Source organism: Cygnus olor, chromosome 18, assembly GCF_009769625.2.
Source record: "Cygnus olor isolate bCygOlo1 chromosome 18, bCygOlo1.pri.v2, whole genome shotgun sequence".
Taxonomy (NCBI): domain Eukaryota; kingdom Metazoa; phylum Chordata; class Aves; order Anseriformes; family Anatidae; genus Cygnus; species Cygnus olor.
This window is the reverse complement of record NC_049186.1, coordinates 10,329,014-10,344,672: the sequence shown is the minus strand read 5'-3', so window position 1 is coordinate 10,344,672 and position 15,659 is coordinate 10,329,014. Positions and strand designations below refer to the sequence as shown.

General features: G+C 59.4%; 1 protein-coding gene across 1 annotated transcript; it reads left to right on the top strand.

The window, feature by feature from the left end:
* Positions 1–949: 949 nt before the first annotated feature.
* FAM20A (FAM20A golgi associated secretory pathway pseudokinase) lies at positions 950–14,527 on the top strand. The gene is made up of 11 exons (XM_040530181.1): positions 950–1,312; positions 6,696–6,880; positions 7,251–7,301; positions 7,509–7,587; positions 8,108–8,200; positions 9,480–9,595; positions 9,902–10,082; positions 10,889–10,998; positions 11,373–11,454; positions 11,533–11,592; positions 13,956–14,527. The coding sequence occupies exons 1-11, from the start codon at positions 978–980 to the stop codon at positions 14,218–14,220; spliced, it is 1,557 nt and encodes a 518-aa protein (XP_040386115.1). The 5' UTR covers positions 950–977; the 3' UTR covers positions 14,221–14,527.
* Positions 14,528–15,659: the final 1,132 nt, after the last annotated feature.

Here is a 15,659-nt window from a genome sequence, read left to right as displayed (position 1 = left end):
AACGCTGCGAGGAAAGCTGAACTCTGCTCCAGGCAGCTGAAGACCTACTTGACTTTCCCTCTTTCTGCAGTTTATTTTTTGTTCTCCCTTCAGCAGAGCGCCGGAGCCAGGCTAGTCTGGTCACGCTCCCTTTGTTTACAGCCAGTTTCTCCTCCATCTCCCTCCCTTGGCCTGGTGCTTCTCAACCTGCTCCGTGCTGGCACCCCCAAGCCTCACCCCGGGGCTCTCCGGCCCCCTGGACGTCCCCCGGCAGTTCCCAGTGCTCCCACAGCCCGTCCCAGCACGTTCCCACCGCGAGCCTCTTGGAGCAAACTGCCGGGGCAAGCTTCCTCGAGTCTTTTTACTTTTTTTAAGTCCTTACAGAAATAAAAGCCGAGGGGGAGCCGTGTGCCAGCAGCACGGTGGAGGGGCCGCAGCGCAGCTGGGGGGCTGCCCGCTCTGCACCCACACCTCGCCCCCAGCCCCGTGTCTCCCAGGACCCCCCAGGACCCCTCGGGACCCTCCAGCACCCCCCAAGACCCCTCAGCACCCCCCAGGACCCTCCAGCACCCCCCAGGACCCCCCAGCACCCCTAGGGGTCCGCGCCCCGCTCCCCTCCAGCAGCCTCCGCTTTCGGGAAAACGGGACCGGGGGTGGGGACAGAGGTTTGGGGGGCAGCTCCCCGGGCCCCCCTCTCTCCCTTTCTCCCCGCCCCGGCCTCTCCCCGCGGCGGGGGCCGGCCCCCAGCGCCCTGCCCGCTCCCCGCCCCGAGGTGCCCGCACGCCCCGCTCCGCCGCTCGGGCTCCCCCCCGCGTCCTGCACCGGGAGGAGGCGGCGGCGGCGGCGGCGGCTGGGGCAGGGCTGCTGATTCCCCCCCCCCCCCCTCACCCCCCCTCCAAAAATAAGAAGAAGAAGAAGAAGAAGAAGAAGAAGAAAAATAAAAAAATAAAAAAAAAATTAAACCCCAACCGGGTGCCTCCCGGCTCCCCTCGCCGGCCATGCCGGGACCGAGGCGGGACCGGCCGGCCGTGCTGCTGCTGCTCGGGGCGCTGCTGGCCGCAGACCTCTACTTCCACCTCTGGCCGAGGGTGCGCAGGGAGCTGGCTCCGGGGGGACCGGGGGGTCCGGGCTGCCCCTGCCGCCCCCCTCGCCCCGCCGCCGCCGCCGCCCCCGCCCCGCCGCCGCCGCCCCGCGGCCGCGCCGCCTCCGCGCTGCGGCGCCTCTTCGGGCACCCGCTGTACCGCGCCGCCGCGCCCCGCGGCCCCGCAGAGCCGCTGCTGGGCGCCCGCGAAGCCCTGCGCTACTACCGGCGGAAGGCGGCCCGCTGGAACAGGTGCGTCCCGCCGCCGCGGCACCCGGCCCCCGCAAACCCGGCCCTGGCACCCGGCTCCCGGCGCCCGGATCTGGGGATCCAGCCCCGGCACCCACCTCTGGGAACCCCATCCCTGGGTACCCATCCCTGGCACCCATTATCCGTGCATCCATCTCCGGGCACCCCTCTCTGCGAATCCCATCCCCAGATTCCCATCCCCAGGTACCCATCCCTGGCACCTATCCCTGGCACCCATCTCTGGGTACCCATCTCCGGGAACCCCATCCCTGGCACCCATCCCTGGCACCCATCTCTGGGAACTCCATCTCTGGGTGTCTTATCTCTGGCACCCATCCCTAGCACCCATTTCTGGGCACCCATCTCCAGGAACCCCATCTCCAGGTACCCATTTCTGGGCACCCATCCCTGGCCCCCATCTCTGGGTACCCATCTCCAGGTACCCCATCCCCAGGAACCCCATCTCCAGGTACCCGTTTCTGGGCACCCATCTCCAGCTATCCATCTTTGGGAACTCCATCTCCGGATACCCATCCCCGGATACCCATCCCCAAGTACCCATCCCTGGGCACCCATCTCTGGATACCCATCCCCAGCTACCCCATCCCCATCACCCCGTCCCCAGCACCCATCTCTAGGTACCCATCGCCAGGTACCCTATCCCCAAGCACCCCTCCCCACCACCCCCTGCATGGGCACCCCCCAGGTATCCCTCGCCCAGGTGCCCCTACCTGGACGCACACCCCGTGGCTCCCCCCAGCACCCTCTCGGTGGCCCATTTTGTGCCCCCCTCCTGGCTCGCAGCCCCCTCATCCTCCCCGATTTCCTTCTCCAAAGCACCCAAGGGCATGTGGGGCCGTGCCTGGGGGCTTCCTGGGGTCCCTGCTGCTCTGCTGGGGGAGGCGAGGAGGTGAAGGATGAGACCCTTCCAGCTGTGTCACCCTGGGGATAAGTGCCTCTCTGCTCCGTGCCACCTTTACAGCTTGGGGACCAAACAGCGACAGCCCCCAGGTGAAGCCCAGAGCCGGCTCCTTGCGCCCAGCAACCCCTGGGCTGGGTGACAGCCAGAGCCCCCGACTATCGCTGTGGTCTGCGATAGCGGTGCCGGGGTGCTGGCTGCCCGTCCAGCCCCTCTCCTGCTCCCCTTGCCAACTTCTCTGCTGCAAGAGAAGGAGTGGAGGCTTTGACTTTTAGCCAGAAAACGACTCCCAGCTCTGAGCCGCTCTCCCAGCACAGCCCTCGTCTTGCTGCCCCTCCCAGCCCCAGCCATGGTCGTGGGAAAACTTCCCCTGTCCCCGTCCCCAGCTCCTGGCATGGCGCTGTCTCCGGAGGGACGGTGACTGTGGGCACCAGCTCCGAGCGTGGCCCCTGCCCCTAACCCCTCACAGGATGGCCGTGTCCCCGTGTCCCAGCTGGAAGCAGACAGCATCCCCTGCATCCCCGCTCTTCCCTTCGCCCCACCGGCCTCCTCTTTCTCTCGCTGCCCGTGCTGGGGATGTGACTGGGGACGGGGCGAGGCAGTGCTGGAAACGGGTTTTTACATCAGCTGGGTGGGACAGCGAGCGGCGGGGGGGCTGCAGGCGATGAGCACACGGCTTTGCAATGCTCCCAGCGCACGAGAAGCTGGGCGGGGAGCTGGGTAACGGGCAGCAACCCCGCTGCTCCCCGCTCCAAAACCAGGCAGGGCAGGAGGGGCCACTGTCCGCCCCCAGACCCCGCCGTGTCCCAGCAGAGCCCAGCACGGCCCTTCCCGTGCCCGCTGCACCGCTGCCAAGCTCCGAACAGAGCCGCAGCCAAAAGCAAACCCATTAATGCACGGGGCACCGCCGGCTGCCCTTGGACTCATCGCTTAAACAGCAGCAACTGAAAATAACAAAACGTGCACAAAGTGGTGGGGAGAGCCGCGGGGACGCGGTGGTGGCAGGGTTGGAGCTGCCCCATGCTCTGGGCAGGGTCGGGGCCCCAAGAGGCTCTGCCCTTGCCGGAGGCGGCCCGAGGGAGGACGAAGCCTCCCCGGGATCCCCTCAAACCCATGGAGCGGTGGGGAGGCGCAGGGCGAGTGGGTGCCGAGCTGGGCTTTCAGCACAGAGCACAACTTGGCAGTGATGGTGAGCATCCCGGGGACCGGGCTGGGCACAGCACCCGAGGCTGAGCAACGCCTCGGGAACGCGCTAGGATTTGGGAAGCAGGATGGGACCACGGGGAGGGGGGACATGGCCAGCACCAGGCTTCCTACGCACCGTCAGAAGAGCACGCGAGGCCAGGTGCTCGCAGCAGCGCTGGTGTGATTTGCAGCCCAGCCTGCAGGACGGCCCCTGCTCTTTGGTCAGAAGGCTGCGTTTCCCTCCGTTATTTACTGCTTTGTTTAAAAGCGCTCTTGGCGCTGACGCCGTGGCCGCGCGTTGCCTTGTGCTCGGAGGTTTGGCCGTTCTGCAGCCGGGAGGAGATCTGCGGGGCCGTGTGCCCTTGTTTGACTTCGCTTTGCACCTCTGGGAAGAAGGGGGCAGCGTATTGATCGCGCCTCAGCCACTTGGAAATAAAATATATGGTGCTCGTAAACAGGGAGCGGGCTGGGGCCGAGCTAACACCCAGCCTCTCCTTTCCTTGGTGCTGCAAACTGAGCGCAGAATGAGGAGGCACTTGCCAGGGCTGGTGCGTTTCGTAAGACCATTCATTGCTGCGGGCACAGATGAATTTATGGCTCCAGGAGGCCAGAAGCACTGCACGGCCCGCATCCTCCCTGCCGTGGGAGACGTCCCTCTGGCTGCCCAGGGGTGACAGCGGTGTCCCCTGGGGGTCGGAAGCCCTTGGCTTTCCCTCCTGGTCCGTGGGTTTGGTGGAGCTGCTGCACAGTGTAGGTGAGGGCTGTGCCTGCCTTCCCCAGCCCGCCCCAAGGTATGACTGCATCTACGGAACAGGGTCAGAACCCAGTGCCTGTTGGCCACCCCGTCCATGAACAGGACATGGGACTCGTTTCTACACCACAGAAACTTTTCTGAAGCATAGAAATGTTTCTGCACCTAGGCCTGGCCCCTAGCACATCCCTCAGCGTGCCCGGGTGCTCCCGTCGAGTGGGGCCAGCTGCAGCCCAACCCCGTACCTACCGCATGGCACGACTGCCTTTGTTTTTGTAGCTGGATGGGAATAAATCGGTCTGGGACTCTGCCAGTCTGTGGCGTGGCCCCAGGATGTGGCACAGTTGGGATACGTGACGCGAGGGGAGCACGGCAAGGTGCATCCTACCCGCGCACAGCGCTCACTGCCCGTCCCATTGCCTTCCCCTGGCATCGGGTGAGGAACAGAGCTGCAGGATGCCAGCCATCTGCAGAGGCTGGTGGAGGTAGAGGAAGGGAAGAGCAAAGAAACAGCCGTGCCTCTTCCAAACAGACAAAACAACCTGCTGAAAAACTCCAGAGCTTATTTTTATCCTCGAAGGATATGCCCCAAACTCTGTATCCTGCTCAGTGCCAGCGGGACCAGCCCTGCCCGTGGTCAGAGCCCGGTGGCACGGGGACACCGGGGCCAGCAGACACCAGTACCCCAAGCCCGGTGTCACCCCACGCCGTGCCCCTCGCGGCCCTGGCCTTCTGCTGCTGGATCCGGCTGAGCACAAAGCCTGGGCAACCCCGGGGCTATTTATAGCAAGCTATAAATGAACCCTTTTTTTTTTTTTTTTTTTTTTTTTAACATTATTATGTCTTTTGCAGAGCTCTGCTCTTACAGGGAAATATTTCTGGAATCCTGGGGGGACAGGAGAGGCCGAGGGAGCCGTGTTTTGGGTTTCAAGGCTTGCAGGGGGCCGCGGGCCCTGCAGCACCGTGCCCGCTGTACGGCGGGGCCAGAGCTGCCGGCTGCGAGCCGCCTTCCCTTGCCCAACTGCTGCATTTTTTCCCCATCAGTAATGTGTTGCTCACCGCCACCCCGGGGGGGAACGGGCTGCCTGCATGGGAAGCGGGAGAGCAAATATGGTAAAATATTCGGGCAGGGAAATTCCCGGGGGAAAATTCCTGAGTCATTCCCCAAAACGGACACCGGGGTCTTTTCTGTCCCGGTCTGGGGATGCATGCTGGCTGCGTGCATGTGGCTGAGTGCCTCTGGCTGAGCTGGTCCATCTGACCCAAAATCCCAACGCAAATTCAGAGAGGGAACGGGCTGCCCCGACCCCCTGCTTGCTGCATGGGTTGGCACGTCGCTCCCTTCCCTCCATTTCTCCCCAGCTGGTACCGAGGCGGGTCCCTCAGCATGGGGAGGAACCTTGTGGACCCACCACCAAACGTGCTTGGGTGGAGAAGGCAGATGGGACAACCTCACAAAAGATGGGACAGCCCCACAAAACCCACTGCCTCCTGCCCTGCTCAGGGATAGAGGCGCTTGGCACCTCCCTGCCTCCTCCGTCCCAGGCCCCGGGTTAATGAACCACTCGTTATCAGCCCCCTGTTTGCCCTCCCTGCTGTGTCTCGGCATTTTCAGAGCAAAACGGACTTCGATTTCCCTCTGCCAGGCCTGTATTTGCAGGCTCTGCCGGCGTTAATGAGAAGCTAACGCTGTGTCCCCTGCTGGGTGGATGAGTGACTTTTGGTGGCAGTTTAGCAAAGTTTGGGGCCAAACCACCAATGTTCCAAACGTGAGGGAAATGCTGGTGGCTTGTGGAGATCTCCTGGGTTTGCTGCAGCACCCAGGAGGCCCCCATGGCTCCATCCACCAGGACAGGGACGGATTCAACCCCAAATTTACGAGGTCCTGGGCAGGATGCTGCCGGGCGGCCTCCAGCCTCCCTGTTCACTAAAGCACAGGCCGCAGGCCCTCGGGAGGCAATTTCAGGCCCCGGCGATTTTCCTGACATGCCAGCCCTGCTGCCTGGGACCTCTGGGCTCGGGAAAAAGCTCTGGCGTAGATGCAGTGATGGTAAAGAAAATCCTCTGTGGAGGACAAGCCCCCGTTGTTCTCCCGGGCTCTCCAGACACCTCACGGAGCAGCCAAGCCCCCAGCTACCCCGTCACACCCCCCCCGTTATCCCCGTCACACCCCAACCCCGGCTCCAGGGAGCATTTCCCCATCACACAGCCTGCCTCTGGCGCTGCTGGAGTCCCAGGTTAGCTCCAGGCATGCCCTGATGCCCCTCTTGGTCCTGACGGGGCAAGGAGAAGACAACGGGGCTTCTCAGGTCCTGTGTCCACAAGGGACTTTTCCCCGAGCTTCCACAGATGTGCTGGGAGCTACAGAGCACCGCTGAGGCCTGAGGCACGCTGCAGCCAGCCCCCTGCCTCAGTTTCCCCTCGAGCAGCACCATACCCACCCCATAAGACTGCGACACCCCCCCCCCCCCGGCACCGAGGATTTCCATCCTGCGGCTCGTCCTCATCACCCCACTCCTGCTCTCTTGCAGGAGACACAAGCTGTACAGGGAGGAGCTCAACCTGACGTCCCCGGCCACGCTGCTGCCGCTGCGGCCGGAGGCCAGCTGGCTCCAGTTCCACCTGGGCATCAGCCGGGATGGGCTCTACCCTCGCTCCAGCCCCGCCGTCAGCAGGCTGCTCCGCGACATGCGGGACTTCTCCACCGTCAGTGCCGGTGAGCTGCGTCCCGGCACGGGGATGGGGACAGGCCCTGCACCCGGGGTTGGTGGCTTCAGCCCCGCCAGGTTCTCTTCTGCTACCAGGGCAGGAGGATCCGTCCTGCTGGGGGATGCTTCGAGCCCTGCACTGGCTTCCCCGTGGGTTTTGTGCTGTGGGGTTGTTGTTACTTTGCCTTGAGATGGAAGGAGGGGCTTGGCTGGGGTCATTTCTCCAGGATTTTTGGTGCACCTCTGTGCCACGCTGCGGGCCTGTTGCATTGCAGCTCATCCCAACAGGCTGCAGGGAGCTGTGGTCGTGCAGGGGGTGGGCAGCAGGAGGGCGAGCCCTGCACGGCCCCTTCCTCACCGCTCCCCCTGCCCTTGCAGACTACAGCCAGGACGAGAAAGCTCTGCTGGGAGCCTGCGACTGCAGCCAGAGTGAGTGAGTTCCCTCGGGTCCCCGCTGTCCCTGCCAGCCCGCACCAAACATCCCCGCATGTCATCACTTCACCCAGCCGGGCAGGGTGACGCTGGGACCCCCCCCCCTTTCCAGCTCCTCTGCCCTACCCTTGGCAAAGGCGCCCTTCGCCAGGCAGTGCCAAGCCCCTCGCCCTCCTATTTAAGCCAGTTTAATTTCCTCCCCAGTCGTGAAACCCAGCGGCGTGCACCTGAAGCTGGTCCTCAGGTTCCAGGACTTTGGGAAAGCCATGTTCAAGCCCATGAGGTAAGGCAGAGCCCCCCGCTGCCCCCCCAGCAGCCCCACTTGGCCACCAAGCAAGGAGCTGAACCGTAGTGGATTTATCAGCATCATCCATCTGGGAAACACCACACAACGAGCAGCGGGCACAGGGGTTTGCTGCAGAGAGGGCAGCGAGAGGTGTGGGCATCCTTGGCAAGGTCGGCTGTGCACATCCACATCTCGTCTCCTTAGCTCAGCAGAAGCTACCTGTAATTACTGCTGGCTGCTTGCGCCCTCCCAGAGATCTGCAGATAAATGCCGATGTTCCCACGCTGGTTACTGACGCTGGAAATGTCTTGTTTGGTAGATGCCAGACAGCGAAGGACCTCAGGGTGCTTTTTTCCCACCAGCTGGCTGTTTTTCCATTAGGGACTGTGCATCCTTTCCCCAGCGGGCTGTTTTCCCTCTTTTCTCCCTGGATTCCCCAGGGTGCCCTGCACCTGCCCTGGAGCTGGGTGTGCAGCTCCCCGTGCTCGCCCCATGCTCACCCCCTGATCTCTTCCAGGCAGAAGCGCGATGAAGAGACACCTGAGGATTTCTTCTACTTCGTCGACTTCCAGCGGCACAATGCAGAGATCGCCGCCTTCCACCTCGACAGGTACGGGCTGCCGGGTGCTGTGCCCGCGGGCAGCTTGGAGCCATGCTTAGCCCTGCTGAGCTGCTGGGCCAGAGATCAGCGGCTGCTCTGCAGGCACCGTGGTGGGAGCTGGCGTGTTATTTGGGAACAGTCCCCAGCAGAAGCCCAGGACACACGTTTGCCTTGGGGAGCAGGCTGGAAGGGGCTGTGCAGGCTGCAGCTGGGCTCTGGTACAGCCCCGACCCCTTCCTGGTGAGGGGCTCGCACGCCGCAGCCCAGGCTCGTGGCTGAGCTAAAGCGCAGCCATGCGGCTTCGAGCCCTCAGCTAACGAGCAATTAACCTGGCACCCTTTCCCAGCAACCTTTGTATTTAATAAAATCAAAAACGCCCTGGTTAGAAGAGGAGGGCAGCAGCCTTTTCCTCTCTGTGGGGAAACTCTCAAGCACTGCGGGGAAGCGATCCCTGCTGCAGAGCCCAGCTCCTGGCGCGGCCCTGCTCCCTGGTGTGACCCCGCTCGGCTCCTGCCACTCTCCTCCCTGCACCCCAGCTTCACCACCAGCAAAAGGAGGGAGGCCTGCTTTTCTGAAGCGCTTTGCAGTTTCTAGAGCTGAAAGGTGCTAGATGAGAGCAAATCACTTTTTTCCCCTTAAACACTGCTCAGTAAGTAACAGGCCAAATCCCATTTCGTGCCTGCTTCTCGGAAGCGGAGGGCATTGCCCAAGGAGCAGGGCACAGCATCGGCCGTTTTGCCCAGTGGTGCTGACTCAGCAATCAGCAGAGGTTTTCCATTCTCAGACGTGAATGTCTTCCTGCCCCGGGCCCTGTTTTTTTTTAAGACCGTGTGAGATGGAGCAGCTGGGAGTGAGCCCCTCTGAGTGGGGCAAGCCCCCTCTCTGCCCCCCGTCCCAGCTGCTTGGCACCAGGGTCAGTGCCTCGATGCTCAGCACCCACCTTGCAGAAAGGCCCCGAGGGCTCGTCTGCCTCCCAAAAGACAGGGCTTGCACGCAAGGAGACAGGAGCAACTGGTTAGGGAAAAGACACAAATCCTGGAGAACATCCAGATTGTCCCAGGCGACAGCTATTAACATACCAGAATAAAACTCAGCCTCGTTTTATTGCAGAGGGTAAAACGATCCTGGCTATTTGCTAGAAAGAAGCCAGGGGGAAAACATCCATTTGGGTGCAGTCACGGCAGAAACAGGGGGACGAAGACCAATGGTTTGTGAACAGGAGGGATGCAGGCAGTGCCCGCCGCCCTGCCTTGCCGTCCGGTGCGCTCACGTCCCTTTCCCCATGCAGGATCCTGGATTTCCGCCGGGTGCCCCCCACCGTCGGGAGGTTGATCAACGTCACCAAGGAGATCCTGGAGGTCACCAAGAACGAAGTCCTGCAGAGCGTTTTCTTCGTCTCGCCAGGTAGGCGAGCACTCGGCTGCACGAGCTGGGGCTGCGGGCGGCTCGGGCCTGACGGGTGGAAGAGCGACTGCTGTGCAGGAACGGAGTTGAGCTCTCTTATCTGCCTGCTTTTTGCAACCTTTCCCTTGGCATGGACTGTCCATCGACCAAAATGCAGGTATCCTGCATGATTTGGCAGTTCACGTCCAGTTTATGGTTACAGATGCCCAGTACCCATGGCGTGATGGGGCTGGGGTCAGTCCGGGCTCCTCTGCAGCCTCCCACACCTCACAGCACCTTCCCCCAGCTCTCCTCTGTTCCCTGCAGCCAGCAACGTGTGCTTCTTCGCCAAGTGCCCCTACATGTGCAAGACGGAGTACGCGGTGTGCGGGAACCCTCACCTCCTGGAGGGGTCCCTCTCCGCCTTCCTGCCCTCCCTCAACCTGGCGCCACGACTCTCCATCCCAAACCCCTGGATCCGGTCCTACTCGTTTGATGGAAAAGAGGAGTAAGTGGGTAAATGCTGCCGCTTCCATATCTGCGTTTCAGGGGGTGCAGGGGGAGGAGAATGAGCAGGACGCGGGCGGGCAGACAGTGAAGAGGAGGGAGCAGCTCCAGCTGGGAGGGTCCTGCAAAGACCATCGGGTCCAATTAGGCCTTTCACTAGGCCTGTTCAGCCTGGAAAAGAGGAGGCTGAGGGGAGGCCTCATGGCGGCCTACAACTTCTTCATGAGGGAGAGCAGAGGGGCAGGCACTGATCTGTTCTCTTTAGTGACCAGTGACAGGACCCGAGGGAATGGTGTCAAGCTGCGACAGGGGAGGTTCAGGCTGGGCATCAGGAAGAGGTTCTTCACTGGGAGGGCTGTCGGGCACTGGAACAGGCTCCCCAGGGACGTAGTCACAGCACCAAGCCTGTCGGAGTTTACAAAGTGTTTGGACTGTGCTCTCAGTCATATGGTCTGAATTTTGGATAGACCTATGTGGGGCCAGGAGCTGGACTCGATGACCCTTATGGGTCCCTTCCAACTCGGGATATTCTCTGATTCTGTGATTCTATGATTCTGTGATTCTATGAACTGTCAAACGGAGGCTGGAGGCCGGGCAGAGGCAGCAAGGCCAGGTTCAGATCTGGCCCCTGGGCCCGACCACTCCAGCCTCCCTGCATGCCCGAGGAAGGAGGGCGAAGGCAGCGATGGAGGCCGCAGCCCTGCACTCAGGAGCATCCCTGCCTGGCAAAGACGTGGTTCCAGCAGCAGGGCCGAGGCGTCCATCCCACCACTGAGGGCATCCCCCCTTCCCCTCGGTCTCCTGCAGGTGGGAGGTGAATCCGCTCTACTGTGACACCGTGAAGGAGATCTACCCCTACAGCAGCGGCAACCGGCTGCTGAACATCGTCGACATGGCTATATTTGACTTCCTAATAGGTAGGATGAACGGGGCAACAACGTTCTTCCTTCCACGGGGGCCTTCGGCAGCGCTCCCTCCTCCCTGCCCCACCGCAGGGTTTCCTGGAGCCATCCCTGCTGCTCCAGGGAGGGTTTCGGGCATGCTGCCCGCGGGCTGCCTCTCCTCCCCACCGCCAGACAAGGCAGCCCCTAATGGTGAGCAGGCACGGGGCACCTCCAGACCCACCCCAGTCAACTCCAGGGGGCTCCAGGGGAGCAGGGCAGCAGCTGCAAGTGTCTCGGACACTTCCAGCGAGCATTTTGCATAGATTGGAAAGAAAACGCAGGCAGTTCAGACAAATCACTCAGGCACTTGCAAGGGAAACTCTGCTCCCGTGTCTCCCCTTTGCCAGGGAACATGGACCGCCACCACTACGAGATGTTCACCAAGTTTGGGGACGACGGCTTCCTCTTGCACCTGGACAACGCCAGGGGGTGAGGCGGGGAGGCTGCAGGGCCAGCAGGGAGGGCTGGGGCAGGCGGCACCATGCTGAGCTCTCTCCTTACCCGCAGGTTCGGGCGGCATTCCCACGACGAAACCTCCATCCTGGCCCCGCTCACCCAGTGCTGCATGTAAGTGCCAGCTTCGTCGTCCTTCCGAGACACATCGGTGTCCCCCCACCCCGGCTGGGCCCCCCAGCAGCACCCCAGCTCGCCCCATAACCCTGGCCGAGGAGGCCGACTGAATACCAGACCATGGAAGCCCCCAGATGTCCCCAAAATGGGAATTAAGCTTTGATATCAGCATTAAGCTCTGTTGTGCTGCAGGCAGTGTCGTACCACCGTCCTTCCTGCACTGATGGACCCTGTCCCCTGAGAGTCCCCTAAATAACCCTAAAGCCCAGGTGAGGTTCCCAAATCCCTGTGAACAGCTGCCTTGCAGAGCAGCAGGCTAGCATAAGATGCTTGAATGCCCACCGAAGCATTGGTCTTGCACGTGGAAGGGCTTTTGCTGCTTTTTCTGCTGGATCGATCCCTTCCAGCCATCGCCTGGCACTTCCCAGCCCATCGACATGAGGTGCTATCAGCCCGACACGAAGCTCAGAAATCTCCATCCAAAAGCTTTGCTAGTTAATCAGGTTTCTTCCCATGGCACTACGGAGAAGCTCATCAATTTGACTGTTTGAATCCTATCTTCGCTGCCCCTTTATTAATTCACATAAATCAACAGCTGAAAGTTAAATTACAGAGGCAGGAAAACAGCTGCTCTTCCCCGTGGTTTCTCTTTAGGAGATGCCTAACCTATTTCCTTGCTGTACCTGCTCCAGCTAAGCCTCGGGGCGGTAATTGCACCCTCCCCCCCCCTACATTTGTATTACCAGATCTAATTTTAAAAACTGCTATTTGCACCTAGCGAGACTTTTCATTTGTAATTGCAGGCTCTCAGTGAATCCTTCACCTGAACTCCTATTTTGCAGGGTTCAAATTAACTCTGCCTCTTAATTTGACCTAACAGTACTAGCCACAGGTCAGATCCTTCCTATTCATCCAGATCCAACCCCCAGAAGCTGTCCTTAATTTAGTTCTCCTGGTGGCAGCAGTAAGAAGCCCTGCAAGTTGCACCTTTTAATAAGCCAGCTCTGGCCCAGAACAGCGTAAAAGCGACTCGTGCTGCCTGAGGGAGCCGCACAAAACCTTATTTCCTGGACCAGCCGATCCATTCGGTGTGGGGGAGCATCCAAAAATGTTTGGAAAGAAGTGGAAAGGTTTCTTCAAGTCCAGAGGTCACCGATGTGTCTGTGCCCTCCACGTGTCTGCTCCCAAGTACAGAAAGTGGCACAGATGCAGGCGTGCAGTGGTCCCTTTCCCGAGAGTCAAAACCCCAGACAAGGAGCAGATAAGCCTGAAAACAGCCCTCAATTAATCTGACACATGCATCTTCTTGGCTGAGAAGGTCCCTAGAAAGCTCTGGGTCAAATCTTCAACACTTCAGCCTGCTGGAGGGCTCACGGTGCTGTGTGGGAGGGGAGAGGAGCTGGTGGCAGGCTTTCCATCCCGCGCTCCCTTCCACCTTCTGCCAATTTCTTATGCAACTGTTAGGGCATTAAAAGAGCTGTTCCCTGCAGGGTCAGGCTACCCCGTTCTCCACCTCCGAGCACCACCGCAGAGCAAACACAGCTGGTGTTTACCCACAGCAACTCCTAGGGTCACCCCTCGCCGGGAGGGACCGCGCAGGGCTCCTCCGGCAGCAGCAGAGCCGTGCGCTCTGACAGCGAGCTGGGTTTAGTGCTGGACCAGTCCTTTTTTGTGGCTTCACCTGGATCACGCATGCAAGGCAGGCCCGTGAGCACAATTTTAAGCACCTGTCCTGGTGGCAGCCGGCCGTGGTGCCTCACGTGGCTCCCCGGAGCGTGGCACAGTGGCAGCAGGCCGGTGCTGATGGATGGCCTGGGTAAATAACAGGCGTGCAAGGGCAATTTCTGCACCTGGCTGAAATGTTCCTGGCTGTGCCTTTTGCCGTCTGAAAATCCCAGCTAAGTGGGACTGGTTCCACAAACGTGGGCTGCAACTTTTCGGAAGTTTAAAAGGCAATAATTAAAATTGCCGATCGATTTCAGTAATAGAGATGCTGAAATCAAAACGCTTTTGCTGAGGATTAAGTAAATAATTTCAGAATACTTAGTTTCAGTCCCAGAAGTGTTCCAAGATTATAGCTTTTCATCCTGCTTTCCGTCAAAGGGAAATATTTAAGTCTCAGTCCTTCTTAAGGTGAGATGTCAGTTAGGTCAGCTCCAGAAAATATTCTCTTTTTGCTCAGTTTTGACAGGAGACTTTTCCTCATTCATCACCAGCTAAGATATGGCTCTTCATTTCACCTCTCCCTCTGCCCCATAAATATCTTTGGGAACATGGCACTGTTACTGATAAGACATCTGGTTCTCGCTAGGATGCTGCAAAAAGCTCACGTTAGGCTGTCTGATTTCTTTCCCTTCCAGAATAAAGCGGATGACGTGGTTGCGACTGCAGCTCTTGGCGGAGCCCGAGTACCGGCTCAGCGACGTGATGAGGGAATCGCTCCTGCAGGACCCTCTGGCACCCGTCCTCACCGAGCCCCATCTCTTGGCTCTGGACAGGCGGCTCCAGCTTATCCTGAAGGCTGTGAGGAAATGCATAGACACCTACGGAGAAGGCAGGGTGGTGGCCAACGACACCGTGCCGCCCGGGGCTCCCACGTCGGACAGGGCCAAGCTGAACACATAAAGTCCTGAACTCGTGCTCAGAGGCAGGGGAGACCCCCGCGAGGCAAGCGGCACGTTTTAATAGCTGGTAATTTCCACCTACAAATTGTGCTTCCTCCGCCTGTGAGGAGAAACTCTTTGGGAGATCTTCGAGGATCACGCTGTGGCCTGGCTGCGGCACCCCGAGGTGTGGGCACCCCGGGGAGGGATGTGTCCTGGGAGGCACGCTTGGCTCAGCCTGCCCGGGATCTCGGCCTTGCTGTGAAGGACACAAACTAGATCCAAGGATGAGGCTTGAATAAAAAGATGCCAAGAGCATTTTCCTCTTACCAAGTCTGTGTTCCGTAATCAAGAGTGCATATCTGAGAAAAGGGCGACCTTACTTCACCTGCAGCTCTGAGACGAGGTGACGCCGATTCCCCACGGCCAGCCTCGAGCACATCTGCAGGGAATTCACCATCAGACCTGTCCCTTGCCTCTTGGTCTCCCAACAGAAAGCGACCAACCCGCTCTGCTTTGACCCATGCACGGTGCCCAGAAGCCCGCTGCCCCCCAGGGCAGGAAAATCACGTCTATTTCTACCTGCCCCGTGGGTGGAAGAACCAGTCAGGGTTATAGCAGAACGGCAGATATGTATTGCCCTTGACCCCACGGAGTACAGCCCTGATAAAAATAATTAAAAAAAAAATCAAACAGCTCAGAAACACAGGACTGTATTTAGAATTCACGATGACACCCACTTCCAGTAAAAAACATTTTGCCAAAGTGGAGGGCTCCTTCAAAGGTCATCTTCTCATAGCTTTGAAGTCACTTAAGTTACCAGAATTCCCTGGAAAATACAAATGGTCTCCCCTGCCCTTATCTTTGCTTATTTCGAAGAAATGCAATAGGAACTGAAGACCAAAAAAGAGTAAGGAGGGAGTTAGAGATCTTCCGATTTGTAATTTTCCCCTTGCCTCCCAAGGACGAGGCTTATGAATGATTTGATTACTGAAGCTCTTTAATAGCTTTTTGCTTTAACTGTTCGAGAAGGATTACTCCAAGCTTTTTGGCAGCCTAGGGAAAGTCGTTGAGAACGTTGTTGATAATTTATCATCCTTAAGGAAAAAAAAAAACAATCAAACTGCTAGAAGCTCATTCTAAACTAACCTTTAAGTTAAACAAAAGCCAGCAACAGCACCGCAGACTCCTCAGGTTCGCAGCAAGCTGCTTCACGTACCACGGGCTCATTTTCTCTTAGGCTGGAATTTTGCCCAACCTAACGAGAGCTCGGTGACGCTGGCAGTGCCTGCAGCGTGTAAGGAAGTAACAAAGCTTGTTTGGCCACCGCTGTTAGTTTTTCGCAGGGAACCATACCGAAGCCCAATCCAACCCCATAGTATATCTACAGTCAACTACCCGTCTCCACACTGTACAGCTACAGAAGAAAGCGTAGATGTAATTTTAATATGAAGATGTAAT